The sequence below is a fragment of the Lepisosteus platostomus genome, chromosome 2 (genome assembly GCF_059453375.1).
Source record: "Lepisosteus platostomus isolate fLepPlt1 chromosome 2, fLepPlt1.hap1, whole genome shotgun sequence".
NCBI classification, from domain to species: domain Eukaryota; kingdom Metazoa; phylum Chordata; class Actinopteri; order Semionotiformes; family Lepisosteidae; genus Lepisosteus; species Lepisosteus platostomus.
In genome coordinates this window covers 2445565-2461302 of record NC_142612.1, presented here as the reverse complement: position 1 = coordinate 2461302, position 15738 = coordinate 2445565, and the positions used below count along the sequence as shown (strand labels likewise).

At 42.7% G+C, this 15738-nt stretch overlaps 1 protein-coding gene across 1 annotated transcript in view; it reads left to right on the top strand.

The window, feature by feature from the left end:
• Nucleotides 1–11235, top strand: part of tbx15 (T-box transcription factor 15) — a 36561-nt gene extending 25326 nt beyond the window's left edge. Inside the window, exons 5-8 of the mRNA XM_088644845.1 lie at nucleotides 586–753; nucleotides 3589–3653; nucleotides 6274–6371; nucleotides 9240–11235. Coding sequence (XP_088500971.1) covers nucleotides 586–753; nucleotides 3589–3653; nucleotides 6274–6371; nucleotides 9240–10024 — 1116 coding nt within the window. The 3' untranslated portion in view covers nucleotides 10025–11235. The remainder of the gene's footprint in view (nucleotides 1–585; nucleotides 754–3588; nucleotides 3654–6273; nucleotides 6372–9239) is intronic.
• The last annotated feature ends 4503 nt before the right edge of the window (nucleotides 11236–15738 follow it).

Genomic DNA, 15738 nt, shown 5'->3' with positions numbered 1-15738 from the left:
AACACTCAATCTCGGTATGTCCCAGGCAGTGAGAACTTGCTTAGAAAACTCTCGATTATGCTGTTGACACCAAATTACTTGGAAGGCTCCAGAATTACAAGACAAAATATTTTTATATCACATACATTATATAATCAAATAACCACGTTGGGTTTCACCATTTATAATGTTTCCTAGTTATGTTATCACAGCGAAAACATTCTGCTCAGTTGCTCAATTATAGCAAGAGATTTTGTGGTTTTAAGCCAGATCTTCTGTACAAATCCTCTCAATATATCAGCTGGTTAATGTAAAAAAGACTGTACTGTAAATTGTAAATAATGAAGTTATTTTGACAATATAATAACATAGTATCTTTCCAACAAACAGACCTCGGCTAAAAATCAGAAGAACAAAAAAAATGAGATGGGTACACATGATGTGAGCCAGTCTGGCTGTGTTTTTAAAGACAGACCCTTGGTAACGGAAATGGCCACGTGTGTGGACCTGCCTCTGACTTCTCTGAGTTAGAGTTCTTGCCAGAGCTGCCGAGTCGTCTACACCCGGGTGAGGGCTCGCTCTCGATAATCGGCTTATTCCTTGCAGATCATCCTTCACTCCATGCACAAGTACCAGCCCCGTGTGCACGTGATCCGCAAGGACTTCAGCAGTGACCTGTCCCCCACCAAGCCCGTCCCCACTGGAGAGGGGGTGAAGACCTTCAGCTTCCCCGAGACGGTGTTCACGACCGTGACGGCCTATCAGAATCAGCAGGTGAGAGCAGGCGGGCAGCAGCGTTGCCAACGGTGGGGTGCACAGGAAGAGTCGCGCGCCAGGGAGGGCCATGTTCGTTAGGTTCCTATGAGCTGAGCGATCCCACAGGCCAGCCCCGGCTGTCCTCGAGAGCCTCGCCGGCCTGTCCTTCTTCTCCAGTGCTGCACGAAGATGGCTCCGGCTCCAGGGGTCGGCATCTGAGATAAAGGCCCTGAATGACTTCAGTAGTTCCAGAGTTCCTCCTCATTTGTTTCTGGCTGAAAATTCCTCTCGTCTCCTTGACCTGTCCACAGGCTACACAACTTTCAGATCACCGTCCTGGTGGCTCTCGTCCTGACACCGTTCTCCATGATGACTTGCTATGTAGTAGAACATAAAGTCATAAATAATTTGATGATTGTTTAACAGGGCCTATTTTAAACAACCCCCCCCAAAAAAAAAACCCTGAATGTCCTGCTGAGCACCCATTTATCACTTGGAGCTTAAAACGCTTGAGTATGAAGTGAGTTTTATTTCTGGAAAGCACACTTTGCCCTCACTTATACAAAATAGGAAATGAGAGCTCGTTTGTCATGGTCTGAGACAGAGACGAGGCTGTCCAGAGGTGAGCATGAGCCCACATTCCCGTTAGCCGGGATTTAAATGAGGGAGGATTTACAGCCTCATTTCCTGCTTTTACGATGGAGGACATTGAATCCCTAAGATCGAAAGCCTGAGCCCGGAATTTCCCTTCAGAAGGTTATAGCGAAAAAGCATGTCCAGCGCTTAAAAAAAAAAAAGAAAGAAACTTAGTGGATACCGAGATAAATAATTCCAAGGTGAGAAGCCCCCTGCCATAATAACAGGGATTACATATATGTACAGTGTAGGTATACGTTACATTTTCAAATTGTGATCACTTGTTAATCACCTGGTTTGTATATTTCTTCCTGTAGGGTAGTGGGTGTAGTTATTGTGAGCCAGTTGTGAAGGACCAGAACTGATGGGAGTTCTGTACTTCCAGCTGGTAATTTGCAGGTTCAAAAGCCCAGTGAAGACAATGCTGTTGTACTCTTCAGCAGGGTGCTGAATTTTACCAGTAAAATATGCAACTGTACAAAATGGGTGCAAATGTAAGTTAAAAAGTGTCAGCCAACTAAAATATAAATGCTCTCCTGTAATTTCTGAGAGTTTTGTTAACTGACTGTATGCGGAGTTCAGATTCTTGGGTCGTATTTCTTTTTCACTTGAAAATATAGTTTGCACAGATTAAATTGCTGGACCTCGCAGCTTTTTCTGAGCTATATTTTTATATTAGGTGGTTATTTTATGACATGTTGTCTTCTTTGTGTGAGAATTTGGAATTGCTATTTACTTTTACTTCTCTGCCCAGCCCGTTCTGAACAGCCCTTTGTTAATCAGCTTAGACACCAGCCCCTTGTGATTTCCTGCCAGCTCAGCAGCTAGCACTGGGGGTGCACAGGTGTGTCTCACTGACTTGTGTGCTGAGCTGCGGCCTCCTTGCTGGACACCTCTGGGCTCAGCCTTGGTGTTTCTCACTTAATAACTTCACATTAATAATAACCTTTATTTCTAAAGCGCCTTTCCAAACCCAGGGAAGCTGTACACCATGAACAAAAGAAAAGTACAATGAGAGTAAGTGGAAAAAAACAAAAGCATACAGGTTGTTACCAATTGACTGTAGGCAATCAGATATAGACCTTGGTACAAGGTATGTTTTAAGTTCAGATTTATAGAAGTTGTCTCTCGTAAAGTCTGAGGAAGGTCATTCCACAACACTGGAGCAGCGACAGAGAAGGCCTCAGTCACCGCAAGTCCATGACAAGCAAATGACATGTCGAGGACAGTGTTTCATAACCTTTTTTAATCCCATGGCACACTTACTGTACATCAATACAGCACACCGCCCCCTTCTCCCAACATGCCCTGTGATACACACACATCCCAGGCCCAAGAACATTATGATGAATACTCTGAACCAGCTGATTTCAGTGTGCCCAGCCACACTCCCGGCAGGAACTGGTGACTGCGAGACACAGAGACTCTTGCTCTGCTGCTCTCAGCCGTTCTGTGTTTCTGTATTTTATATCCTTCAATCTTGAAAAACTTTATTCACACTACACACTGCTCCCACGTGAACAGTCTTAAGAGTGTGGCCTTTGTCTCGTGTGTATTCACTGGAGGTGTGCTACAACACTTTGGACACTACGCAGAACTCATATATATATACAAAATATCAAACGCGTTCGTTTTAATTACCCTCGTATGTCACACTTCTGGAATTCTGCGGCACAGCGGTTAAGGAGTGAAGGCACACTGGTAAAGAAATGCTGGTTTCGGATGAAGCAATTCCCCTCCTCCCATAACTGAGTGACCTTACTGGCCAAGTCTCTCCAAAGCAAAGTGACTGCCTCCTTGCAAAATCTCCTTGCAAAAGACAAAAGTCTCTCAAGTTCTTTTTCTACAGTTCTGTCTCGATATATATATAATATGGATTTGAATTGCATTTTATGGAACACTAACTTTCAGCCTAAAATCCTATTAGAATGTGGCACTGCCCGAACAACTGTTTCTGCTGCTCAAGTGCTTTACATTTCTCCAGAACCAGTTTGTGCTTCAGCTCCGGTATTGCACTCCTGTGAGGGCTGTGGACTAGATCTGGAGGTTTTTGTGAAAAGAATTTAGAATGGAATTTGCAACCCTTAATCTAGGTTGTTAATGGTATCACTGAGTCCATTTTTCAAACTGATGTATTACGATGAGAATTTGTTTGAAAGAGAAAATTGGTGCATGAAGCTTTAAACCCCTTTCAGAAAGTTTTCTTTCTCTTTTCAGATTACCCGGCTAAAAATCGACAGAAACCCTTTTGCTAAAGGGTTCAGAGACTCAGGGAGAAACAGGTACTGGACACATAATTTATCTATTCTGCTATCTGAATAGTGCTACTTGTATGATTGCTTATTTATTTGGCTCATGGTATTTACCAAAACACAAGGAAAAACAATTTAAATGACAGAATTACAATGAGTTATGTTGTGCATAAAGATACAGTAATAATAAACTTTATTTTATATAGTGCCTTTAAAGGTGGATTCTCAAAGCGATATACAGAATGACAACAACAAAAACAAAAAAATACACAAGATATGCACAATGAAGATACACAATGAGAGGAGACAGTAGACAGGGGATACTGAATGCAGTAGGAGCAGAGGGGTGAAGAACAGAACCAGTTAAGTAAAGGCCCTTCTAAAGAAGAAGGTTTGGAGTCTGGAATGAAGGAGTTCAGAGAAGGTCACTCTCTGATATCAGTAGGTTGCATTGTTTGCAGATTGAAGGATACAATGCAAAGCTGTTGAGGATCTTTGTAATTTTTATAGTGGTGAAGCAATAGCACAGTAGAACGAAAAAGGCCCTCAGCAGGTGTGAGGCAGTACTTGCTGACGCCTTACAGATGAGACTCTGAGCAGATGAGTTTTTCGGAGGTGTATGAAAGGAGACGGAAGACGTTATGATGTGTGCAAATCATCTTTGTGGCCGGCAGTTTTTCATATCGATGAGGCTTCTAAGCATCACACAGCTGCCTAGGTGCTGGAAGTCCTGTACAGTGAGCATCACACCATGACACGACAGTGCTGTAGATTTGTGATCTTTCTCCTGCACAGCAGAGGCTCCAGCTGATCTTTCCTGTCTGTTACATTGGAGGGTTCGCCTCAGAATGATCATGTAACAAGGGAAATGGTGAAACTTACCCACAGCACATGAAAGTACAGCCATCTGGAATACATTATCAACACAGATATTTGAGACATCTTTTTTCATTTTTCAAACAATAGAGGGGCTGATTTATGAACTATTATTAAAATTTTATTGAAAAGAAAACTAAAGATGAAAAGATGTGAGCCTATGTGGATAAAAATCCAGTAAAAAAGACAGAAAGTTTGCAGCTCCCTGCTCAAAATGTGTAATGTAAGGATTACATAATAAAGGTTAAAATCACTGTATTATTTCCCCAACCAAAATGCATTGACTCATTTTTAAATTCCTTTGCAACCATAATTGAAGGACAAGTTTATTTAATGTAATTTAGCCTCAGAAAGGCAGTTCCCCTGCAGCACAGGCTGAAGCTTGGCTGGTATAGCACTGTGATTTACAGCAAGATGATGTACAGTACTAAATTCACAAATATTTTGTTTCCACATTTTAGATGAGCATTTTTAAAATTTATTCTACTGTACAATTTCACAAATATCCTACTGACTTTAAACAGGATCCGATAATTGGATCTCTGTGCCAGTACACAACTCTTTAAATATTTGGTTAACATAAATCTTTTAGACTGAAGTAAAACAATATATTCATCCGTTAGCAGCTACATGTATAGAAAATCTCCACGGTGCAAGGCTGCCAGCTGTTCCCAAGGACTGTGTTGATGTTTTTCCTCAGGGAGGATTCCAGTTCAAGTCAAAGTGAAGGAGCACTGTGTTCTCCCGTGTTGTTTAGCTTGGGAGACACTGCAGGTCTCCCTGGATTTCTCTGAAGTCTAATCAGAAACGGCACATCTGAATACGCAGCCCAACCTTGAAAAGCGCCTGTGCTTGAAGTAATGCCATTGTAGTAGACAATCCTTGATACCCGCGTTGGCATAAACATGTCAGGGTGTTTTAGCTGTGCAGCCTTGAGGTTTAATACTTCTGGACCCGAGTTGGCAGTGGAGGCTCAGCATGGATCCAGAAGGATACATCTTCATACAAGTGGAGGACTGCTTTGTGAAAGGTTGGAGCTCCCTCTCAGCTGTACATGAGACTGGAACAGGCCTTACAGTAAAGTACAAGCGTAGCGCTCAGCTTCGATCGCAGTACACCTCAGGGTTTCAGAACGGGATTCTGTACAGATTCTGAGTTCTGTATGCTGCTCATTCCCTGGGGGAGAGACAAGATGGAGAAACAAGCTCTCACCATGAATGGAATCTCGCACATGTTGTGATCAAAGGTATCTTGACAAAAGACATCACCGGATCTCGGAGGATCCCCAGGTGATGAAGACAGCTATACCAGGCTCTGTCCAGTGTTGTTTCAGGATTTGCATTTGTTGTCATGAAAGGAGCTTATATTTTACTGACTTTACAAGCATTTTGTGCTGTAGAAGGATTCAGTTTCGTTATTGGTTAAAAACCATATTCTTGGTAAACATTAGCCCCTTTCATAGTTTCATTTGTTCTCTACTTGCATTCATAGGCCAAGCAGTGTACCATCCTTGTCGGCTAGTATTTGTACAAACTAATGTCAAATAGCAGAAGAATTATAACTTATAAAAAAACAATGATAAAACAATTTTCGTTCTTTTACAGAAACCCGACTGGGAAGGTATATAAATCAGTATGGAGTAGGATGGGGACTGGGGAACTGTTTGGAAATGGAATGTCAGGGAGATTTATATGTACAGTAAACTTGGTCCTTTAATGGTTCCCTTCTGGATTGCTCTGCCTCTGACTTTCCTCCCTCTTTTTCTGTCTCACAGAACCGGTCTGGAGGCCATAATGGAAACATACGCTTTCTGGAGACCACCGGTGCGGACCCTCACATTCGAGGACTTTACCACCATGCAAAAACAGCAAGGTGTGTGGGGCCACGGACTGATATGGAGCTTGACAGCCAGCCTGACAGCAGGCTCGTTCAGAGTCGGTCTCCTCTGATGCTCTCCAGGAAAGGCAGTGCTGTAGTATTATATCGTACAAAGGCTTGTATGAAAAACCTTTAATGTAAATATGGGTGAGCCCCCTGATTTCCAATTCCCTAATAAATTAATAAAGCCTAATTAATATGTTCATAATGGCTTAAAGTGAACCAATAAATAACTTCCTGAGTGGCCTCTCTGCCTCTCCCCTCTCCCTCCTCCTCCACATTTCCAGCTTTTGTTCTCCTGTGCTATTTAATCTGTGACGTCTGCCCTGTCTTTCTCACACCCGAAGAAGGCTCCACAGCCGAAATGTTGTGTTTTCTCTCTTCTCTTTTCAGCATGGAATAAACCTTAACTTGTTCCTCTGCAGATTATGCATGCTGAAGCAGCTATCCTCCTGAACCACAATAAATAACTAATATTTTTTTTGTACTCCAGCAAGGTTGCACAGTCAGATTTAAATCTTTTTTTATGTCTAAAACAGTTACACCTTTAGAACAAATATAAAATTAAGTCCTATGTGTTGTCTCTGCTGACATTAGCCTGAGAGTGATATGACAGAAATGTTCTTGATGTTTTTCTGATGACTGAGAGAACCACAGATTCTGCCTGATTGCAGTACATCCCTGGAGTTCCAAACCGTGCTTGTCCTTCCCTACAGTCAAGTGTGTTTCTCTTGAGCACCGAAAGGCAAAAAGAGTCTGCCGTTTAGGCTCATCTTCAAAAAGGTGGATGCAAGCTATCATTTAATCTGATACTTTGGGACACATCCACGTTTGTAGCTGATTTTATTGTGTTTTGAACATCAACAGTCTCTTTCGAGTTAATGCAAAGTTTTCTCCTTCATGTTCTCCATGAAAACGCACAGCTGGGTTTAACCTGACATTATGTAGTGCTTATTTTCCCTAGTACACATGAGTGAGAAAACACTAAGCCACGGTCTCCCTGCTTTGCTTTTCTAACAACCTGAAGATGTACCACTCTTGCACTGCTGGCAGTGGTCGTATAATTCTCAGAAATCTCCTGCTCTGTCCAGCAGACATCTGCTCATTGTTAATTAATTTGAACAGACTACATTTTAATTAATCTTTTTTACTTTATGCACTTATGAGCTTTGAACTTGTGGCCTAACTGACTAATCTCTCATGTGTCTAAAGCCCTCTTTTCGTATATGAACGATACAGAAGAACCTTAGGATTTTTTACATTACGTCACCATAATATCCAACTTATGGCAAAAACACAGCATAGAGTTATTATTGAACACACATGGTGTGAAGACAGGGCAAGCCAAGAGTGTCCTGAATTATTTAATTAGGAAGGGTTTTGAACAACAAAATGAACCCTAGCCAAATTCTCATTAATAAAAATATGTGATTGATTTCCCACAGCTACAACATCATTCCAAAAAGCTTGACATATTGAACATGAAACGGATCCAAGATTTTTTATAAATGCTAGAGAAAAAAATATTGCGTTTTTGGAAAAGATGTAAAGATTTGTTTTCATAGCAGAGGAACACTGAACATGATCCATGTCTTATGTTTCATGCCGTACTAATAGTTTAATTCTTTATTTCTAAACAGTTGCTCAAATTTCAAAAACATACGCCTCTGAGGAAAAACGCAAATCAGTATTAGGTATAATTAATTTTATTCTTTGGTAACTGAAACCTACTGGTAGATTAGTGGAAAATATGTGGAAGTCTAATTAAAACTAAGAACAGGAGGCATTTCTTTACCCAAAGGGTTGTGGATGTCTGGAACAAACTACCCAGCCATGTGGTTGAAGTCGATAGCTCGGTTTCTTTCAAGAAACAGCTGGAAAAGATCCTCAGACCATGAAATGGGCTAGATGAGCCTCCTCTAATTTAACCCCCTCTGACTTGTATTCTGTTCTTAAAATGAATCAGATAGAGAGCTGGAGCAGAGGGTTACCACTCCTGAAAGCTTAATGAAATATGTAATGTGAAATGATAATTTCCTAATATAGAATTGTGCTTACAGGAGTCAAACACCATGGTCATTATCGCTCCAAAACTAATTAGGGTACCTTTGAAACCTCTGGCATCGTGCTGGTCTGTATACTGAGACAGCAGTGTAGGGAAGCGGTTAGGGCTTAGTTTGAAAAGGCTCAGGTCCCAGGTACTGTAGGTCACTGCTGTTGTCCCCTTTAAAGAGGGACCCAGGTTTGACAGTTGCAGTAAAACGCCTTGCTTTTGGAATGATAACACAATGACGTCTGTAGAGGAATAGGAGGCGGTTAGAAAGCCTGGTCTTGGAACAGATCGCTGTGCAGAGACGGCTCGGTGAGAGAGGGGGGCAGGTGGCCCAGGGAGGAAGAGAAGGAACGACGACGAGATCTAGAAAGAGATTTAGCGGAAGGCATGGTGGGTTGCAGGAGAGGTAGGCTGAAGTAGTTCAGGCAGGGAGCTGCGTCAGCATGCGTAGGCTGCAAACGAACAAGCTAGGGTTTGTTCCATGCTGGAAAGAGAAGAACAGAAACACAGCGTTTCAGCTGTGGAGCCTTCTACGGGTGTCTCTCTGTCAGGTTGCACTCGGTGGCTGTTTGTCACTGCCCTTCAGTGCTGGGGTACAGATCCCTTCATGATGGCCTTGAATCCAATGGGTCGCCTCACTCATATTTCTGGAATTCGGGCCTAAAGGGCAGCGGCTCCCCTGTCCACCGTAGCAGCACACTGCTGTGTATTCAGCATCAGCACTGGCTGCGGGGCTGTTTTCAGTGATTTTTAAATGGCAAGAACAGCAGGAACTAATCGCCCCCAAAATGCGTCTGTTTGCTTCGCAGGAGGAAGCACGGGCACATCTCCAACCACATCCAGCACGGGCACCCCGTCCCCCTCGGCCTCCTCCCACCTCCTCTCCCCTTCCTGCTCCCCCCCCACCTTCCACCTGGCGCCCAACACCTTCAACGTGGGCTGCCGGGAGAACCAGCTGTGCAACCTCAATCTCTCCGAGTACCCGGCCTGCGCCAGGAGCAACATGGCGGCCCTGCAGAGCTACCCGGGCCTGGGGGAGGGCTCATACGGGAGGCTGCAGGCCGGGAGCACCCCTGCCAGCCAGCCCTCCGAGTCCTTCATGCCCCAGAGGACTTCGTCTTTAATCGCCGGGATGCAGGCCAGCCCGGCGTCTCTGCCCAGCAACAACAAGATGGACACCTACAGTGGCCAGCTCGGCTCCTTCCCCCCCTCACAGCTGCAGTACGTCATGCAAGCAGGAGGTTCGGCTTCCAGCTCCTCCTCCTCCCACATGTTCAGTGGGGGTCACATGCAACAGGGATCTTACAACGCCTTCTCCCTTCACAATCCATACAACCTTTACGGATACAATTTCCCCGCGTCCCCCAGGCTGGCCGCCAGCCCAGAGAAACTGACCGCCTCGCAGGGCAGCTTGCTGTGCTCGTCCTCCCCCAGCGGGCCCTTCGGAGACCGGCAGTACCTGGCCAACGGGATGGAGGGGATGCACATGATCGCCAACCCCTCCGGCGCACAGCAGACCGCCAACACCTGCGACAGCCGCCAGTACGGAGCCATGCCAGGGCCATCTTCACAGATGTCGGTGCACATGGTGTAGACGGGGAACGACCCTCACCGGCCTGACTCGCTCGGTTTGCATTTCCCACGTTCTTGCATTGCCCTTTCAGCCGAAGGACGGAGGCATGTCGTAGAGGCAGGCGATGCGTTCTTGGACACGACGGCTTGCCTCGACAGGGGAGAGACCTTGACAGAACTCTCACGCGTAAACGAACAAAAAGAAGGGATGTTGTTGAACTTGAACTCTTTGTTAAGAAAAAAGGTGTCCAATAGTTGAATAGTTGCTGTGTTTGTCAGTGGTCCATGTCAGGTTGTACTTTCACCCACCTGCCTGACTGAGAAGGACTTAAGGCAAAATCACACCCTGCACTTCAACGGGTTTGCAAAGAAGAAGGGATTTCAAGTAGCCTGTGGGAAAGTGGACAGCAGTGTTGGTGCAATAGAGGAAGAGGAAACCCGTTAAAGCCGACTTTGTCTGGGGTCACAGACCCCTATCTGAAACACTATCTGACCAGCTTCGCTGCCAAGGGCGAAGAGGCTGGCACTTGCCTTCAAGAAGCCCTGGAGCAGTAAACGCAGACGGACAAGGGTCTCTGCTGCAGAGCTTGAGGAAAGACATGTGTCTGAGGAGGTATTCTGGGAAACTGAAGACTGAAAATAGCCTAGAGCCACATTTTGAAAAAGTGATTTAAAATCCCCAGAAAATGGAAATACACATTCTGCTAAGAGTGGAAAGTGCAGCAATATCTTGGAAAATTCAGCTGAAGAGTATCACAACACTGAACAAGGAGGATGTGAACGTTCAGGAGCACGCCAAAGGGATTATCGGAGATGTACTCTGAAATGTTCTGTATCACCTCTTGAACATGCGGTGCTGTGACTAATTCACAACAGACATTGTCCTGCATCGGTCAGAACTGCCTTCACCGTATGCATTGCTGATTAGTTTAAAATATATCTTGGTGAAAGAAACAAATGCTATGAATTGTGTGCAAATACAAAATAATAAGAAAAAGAATTATTAAAGTATGTTTTGATGTGTTGTAGATAACTGTATTTATGTGCCTAGCAATAATACAATTATATCGACCCCAGAGGCCAGTAAGAGATATATAGGATGCTAAAAATGGAGAGGGAGAGAAAGAGAACTGAAACAAAAAAGGCAGGGGTATTCAATAACAGGCCTACTTGTGAACCTGTAAATAGAAGTGCAAAGCACGAAAAAGTTCAATAAACATTATAATTCCTTTATGTGTTTCTTTGATCTGAATAATGGTGTGCTTTTCAACTAGTTTCAAATAAGAAACTGAAATAAAAAACGTAAGGCACTGTCTAGTAATGCACAGCATAAGGAAGATATCTTCCAGCCTGGAAAAACATCATCCACTTTAAAAGGCATGAATTAGGATACTGTATAAGAGGGATTCCTTTTAGCTTTTTTTTACTCACAAAGTTGCATTTTTCAAGCTGTGGATGTCAGATCTGTGCCTTTGGTTGAATTCAAAATCCTGTCACAATGATCAAATGCACACATGTGCCTTTGGGGGAACGTTTTAAAATTAATCACTGATCTGACTATATGATTTCTGTTCTTTAAGGTTAGAAAATATCTGCAGGTCGGGCAATAGCTGATTTTCAACCTCAGCGTTTATCTTCAAAAAATTCGAATTCATTCTAATCCTCGATAGCTGCTTTCAAACTGGATATGTAAAGTATGACAAATGGACATGTCACACTGTAAAAAGAGAGTCTTGAGCTGTGAAAAGACAAGTGAAACGCTGTAAAGTGCCAGAGTAAACGTTTTCAGTTACTGTACATCTTACAGCTATCATCAGCGCAGAAACTAAAATCCACCATCACCCGACATCATATACTGTATATTTGTAAATGTTATGAACAATACAAAGTTATTTAACATACTAAAACCGTACGCGTTTTAAAATTAAAATGATCTTTCAGATTCAACATTTGCCCTCTTTTAAATGCAGGATCATTTGTTTTCTGCATTTGAAATGTTTCTATTTACAGTGCAGAAATGGATCATGGGAATGAGAAAGAAAACTGATCACCCCCCCCCCCCCCCCCCCATTAAATAATTAAGTACAGCAGGGCAATATGAAATACAGTACATAGTGACATATATACAGATTACAGAATACATGAATTATTTTTTGTTTTTGTTTACCAGAAGTGTGGACAGTCCTTTGAGTTTGTAGTTGTGATAAAATGGCAATCATTTCTTCAAAAAGAATTATGGCAAAGCACACAGGTTGATGCACAAAATGATCAACTTAAGACGATCACAGCACCTGTGCAAGAAACCAACGATTTTCTTTACAGTTTAAAAGTCTTTGTGTTACACTCTTGATAATCTTTTTGCTAAAGAAGAGATCAAATATTCTTCAAGAAAAACATGAACACGTGCCTGTTATGTCTTTTAGAAATATTATATTTCTTCTGTGCAGAGACAGATTTAGTGGAAATACACAATGTGTTTGTGACTCAGTGAACTCTGCTCATAATGCACTAATCCCAACATGTTTATTTTTTCATGGGTGAGTAAAACATTTTCAAGTAGTTTGCTTGCAACTGAAATGATGGAAGAAACACTGATGCTTTCATTTGACATACATGTGCAAAAGATTCTTTTCAAGAACAGACCTCCCTCGGAGACTAGATAATCAGGCCTTGAACAGGCGGATATCTGACACATTAGAGGCAGCAAGACACTCAGTGGTACAGTATATCTGAATATCACTTAACTAGGTGCTATAATATTTGTTCTACTCTTCCATACGAAACTCTGGTAGGGAGAGACGATGGAGAGTTCATACATGACACATCAATTAAACAGCTGTCCTCTCAACACACAGACCAAAGTTAACATCATTTTTAACAAAATAGCCACATATTTATGAATGTATTGTAAATATTTTGTATGGATGGTCAGATTCTAAACAATGATACACTCATTCAGCTAGAATTCCACAATCTTTACACACATCCATGTTTGCTTTCTTGAATGGCGTAACAAAGTTATTTTCAGGAGTTACTGTAATTGGAATGGAAGAACATGCGAAAATGCCTTTTGCTACACACTTGATCCCTTTCACTGTTCTCTTTTCCTGGTTTAATGTGACCTTCTGTCATCAGATTTCTGGTAAACTGTTGCCCTCTTGTGTTTATTTTGATTTTATGCTTGAGCTTGTAAGCTCAAAATTGTTTTGAACAGCTTATTCTCACAATATCGTTAAGCAACATATATTCCTTCAGTCTGTTATAATATTTAGACCCTTGTGGCACATAACATAATATCACTTAATAATCAATAAGATAGCCTCCCCTGAAGAAGGCTCCACAGCCAAAACGTGTTTTCTCTCTTCCCTTTTCAGCCTGTTACTTGTTCCTTTGCAGCCTGCGCATGCTGACGCAGCTCCCCACCTGAATAAGATAGCCTCTTTGACTGATGGGAAGCAAGGATAACATTTGGATCCTTTCTTATGGGTATGTCTGCCCTCTTGGCATGAATTTCCCTAAATACTGAATAATCATAAACCTATGTCCCTCCATTATTCCTCCATACATGCATTTGACAGCCCAGGCAAGCACTCTTCAGTCAGGTAATACTCAATTCTAAGCATCTAAGAATATATTAAATTGGCAATGCCTATAAAGGTAGTATTGGTAAAATAAAAGATAAAGGCATGAATGATCTTGCTTATCTCTCAGTAACTGCACTGTACACGAGTGTAAAAACCTCTCAAGGTTCATGTTGTTTTTCATTCCAAAGGGGAGACGGGGCCTGTAGGTTAGATTGGTACTTGATTCATAGCTTCTCCTCATCTCTGTGTGAAAGAAACAACACTGATCAGTTAATATTTCAGGAAGAAATACTGCATGTGATTTTTATTGGAAAGGAGTAAAATAAAAAAAAAGATATTTTAGTGCAATGCCCCAGAAACAGGTGGAAGTAATATAAACTGTTGAAACAACTCAGCCCTTGCATGAAGGATACCTGGTGAGCAGGAGGGTAATTTCCACCTGGGTCTTGCACAGACACTGAGGGTTATCAGGTTTACACAAATGCAGCCAGTGTCCTGGCACTGTGGACTTCTGAAGAACTTCACTGTTTCGCCAGTGAGCAGCAATGACCTTCTCTCTCAGCAAAGGGGCCTGCATTTCAGCCCTGTGGAATCATGCTGCTGAGGAAATTTGCACTTGAAAAGAGGTCTAGCTCTCCTGTGAATGGTCTGCAGATGTGTGTGGGAACCCCCTGTGCCGGGATACAGCCAAACAGGTGTTAAATGTGTCTACAAGAGGAAAAGCCCGGGCTAATTTTTCACTTGAGTTGGAAAAACATTCACATTGCAGTTCAAACAGGCTTTCAATCAGATAACTGGTGCTGGCTGTTTCAAAGGGATTGTGCAGATGATCTTCTACCAGCTCTTGTGAATTTCAGGGATAGCTGTAGCTGTAGAGCCTTGTAGCCCCTAAAATGGAAACACAAAGAGGATATCGCACATCTGCAACCTGTGTTTGAAATAAGGATTGTGCGGCGCGCAGGAAGTCCGTTGCAGAATTGCTGCATGTGAAAACGCCCAGTTCGAGCTTGCCATCATTGAACCTGGTTCTGTTACAGTAATGACCCAGTAAGGGCTGAGGTCAGTGACAGTGTCTAGAAACATGTTTCTTAACAATAAGACCCACCCGCAGCGGAGAGGAAACACATCTCGAGTCTGACCCTGCAGTTGGGGAGGCGTGACCGGCGGGTTACTGCAGACGGCTGTTGAAAGTGTGGCTGACAAATCAATAAAAACACCCAGTTAGGATTGGCTGCCAAGTGTCAACATGCAGCTTCAAGTGATCGTGCATGTGGTGTCCTTGAGCTTTTGCTAAGGGGTATGTTTGAACAAAGTCTGTTTTGCTGGTGTAGTGTAAAGGAACAGGTGTAGAGGTTTATTCCCTGCTGAAAGGAAAAGAAAAGAGACACAATGTTTTGGCTGTGGAGCTTCTTCCTTTGCAGCCTATGCATGCTGATGCAGCTACCTACTCAAGCTAGGCTAGTGTAATATTCAGGTTCTGTAATGTTCTGTATTAAACTCCCGATTCCAAACTATTCACACTGTTTTTATGTTTTGTATGGCGGCAGATCACACTTAGATGAATTAATCTTAGGCTTTTTGGTCAGGCCCTTCAAACACCATTAAGGTGATTTGTCATTAGATCTGCTTAGGGAAGCAAAGTTTTACACTTTCACCTCATGTAACAAACACCGTTATAAACGGTCAGTGTAAAAACAAACAAACATAGATTTGTTTTAAATATAAACCCTCTTTGTCTCTTTGTTTTTAAGTCAGTAAGATATACTGTATTTTTGTAAGAAGTAAATACCTGGACAACACAGCAATTATCTTGAAAACAAATTTGAAAAAAAAAATGAGTTGGTATTCAGGAAGAAAATATAAAGGTATGCGCGGAAAAGTAGGCACAGCTGTTTGATGTACAATCTTTTCTCACTTAATTAATGTTCAACAAATACCTGCAGACGGAACTCAACAGCAGCACCTCACAGTAAAATTAGGTCCTTATGGGGACTTTTGGAATTGACTGTATGGATATGCAGCTCTCGGCTATGAGCAGCAGGGTGCAGATCATGGGTGGCGCAGTGGCACAGGGGTGAGTAGTGTTAGCAGGTGCTCCCTGCCTTGGGCCTGCTTCTTGCCGACTCACCCTGACCCTGGGCTGAAGGAAGTG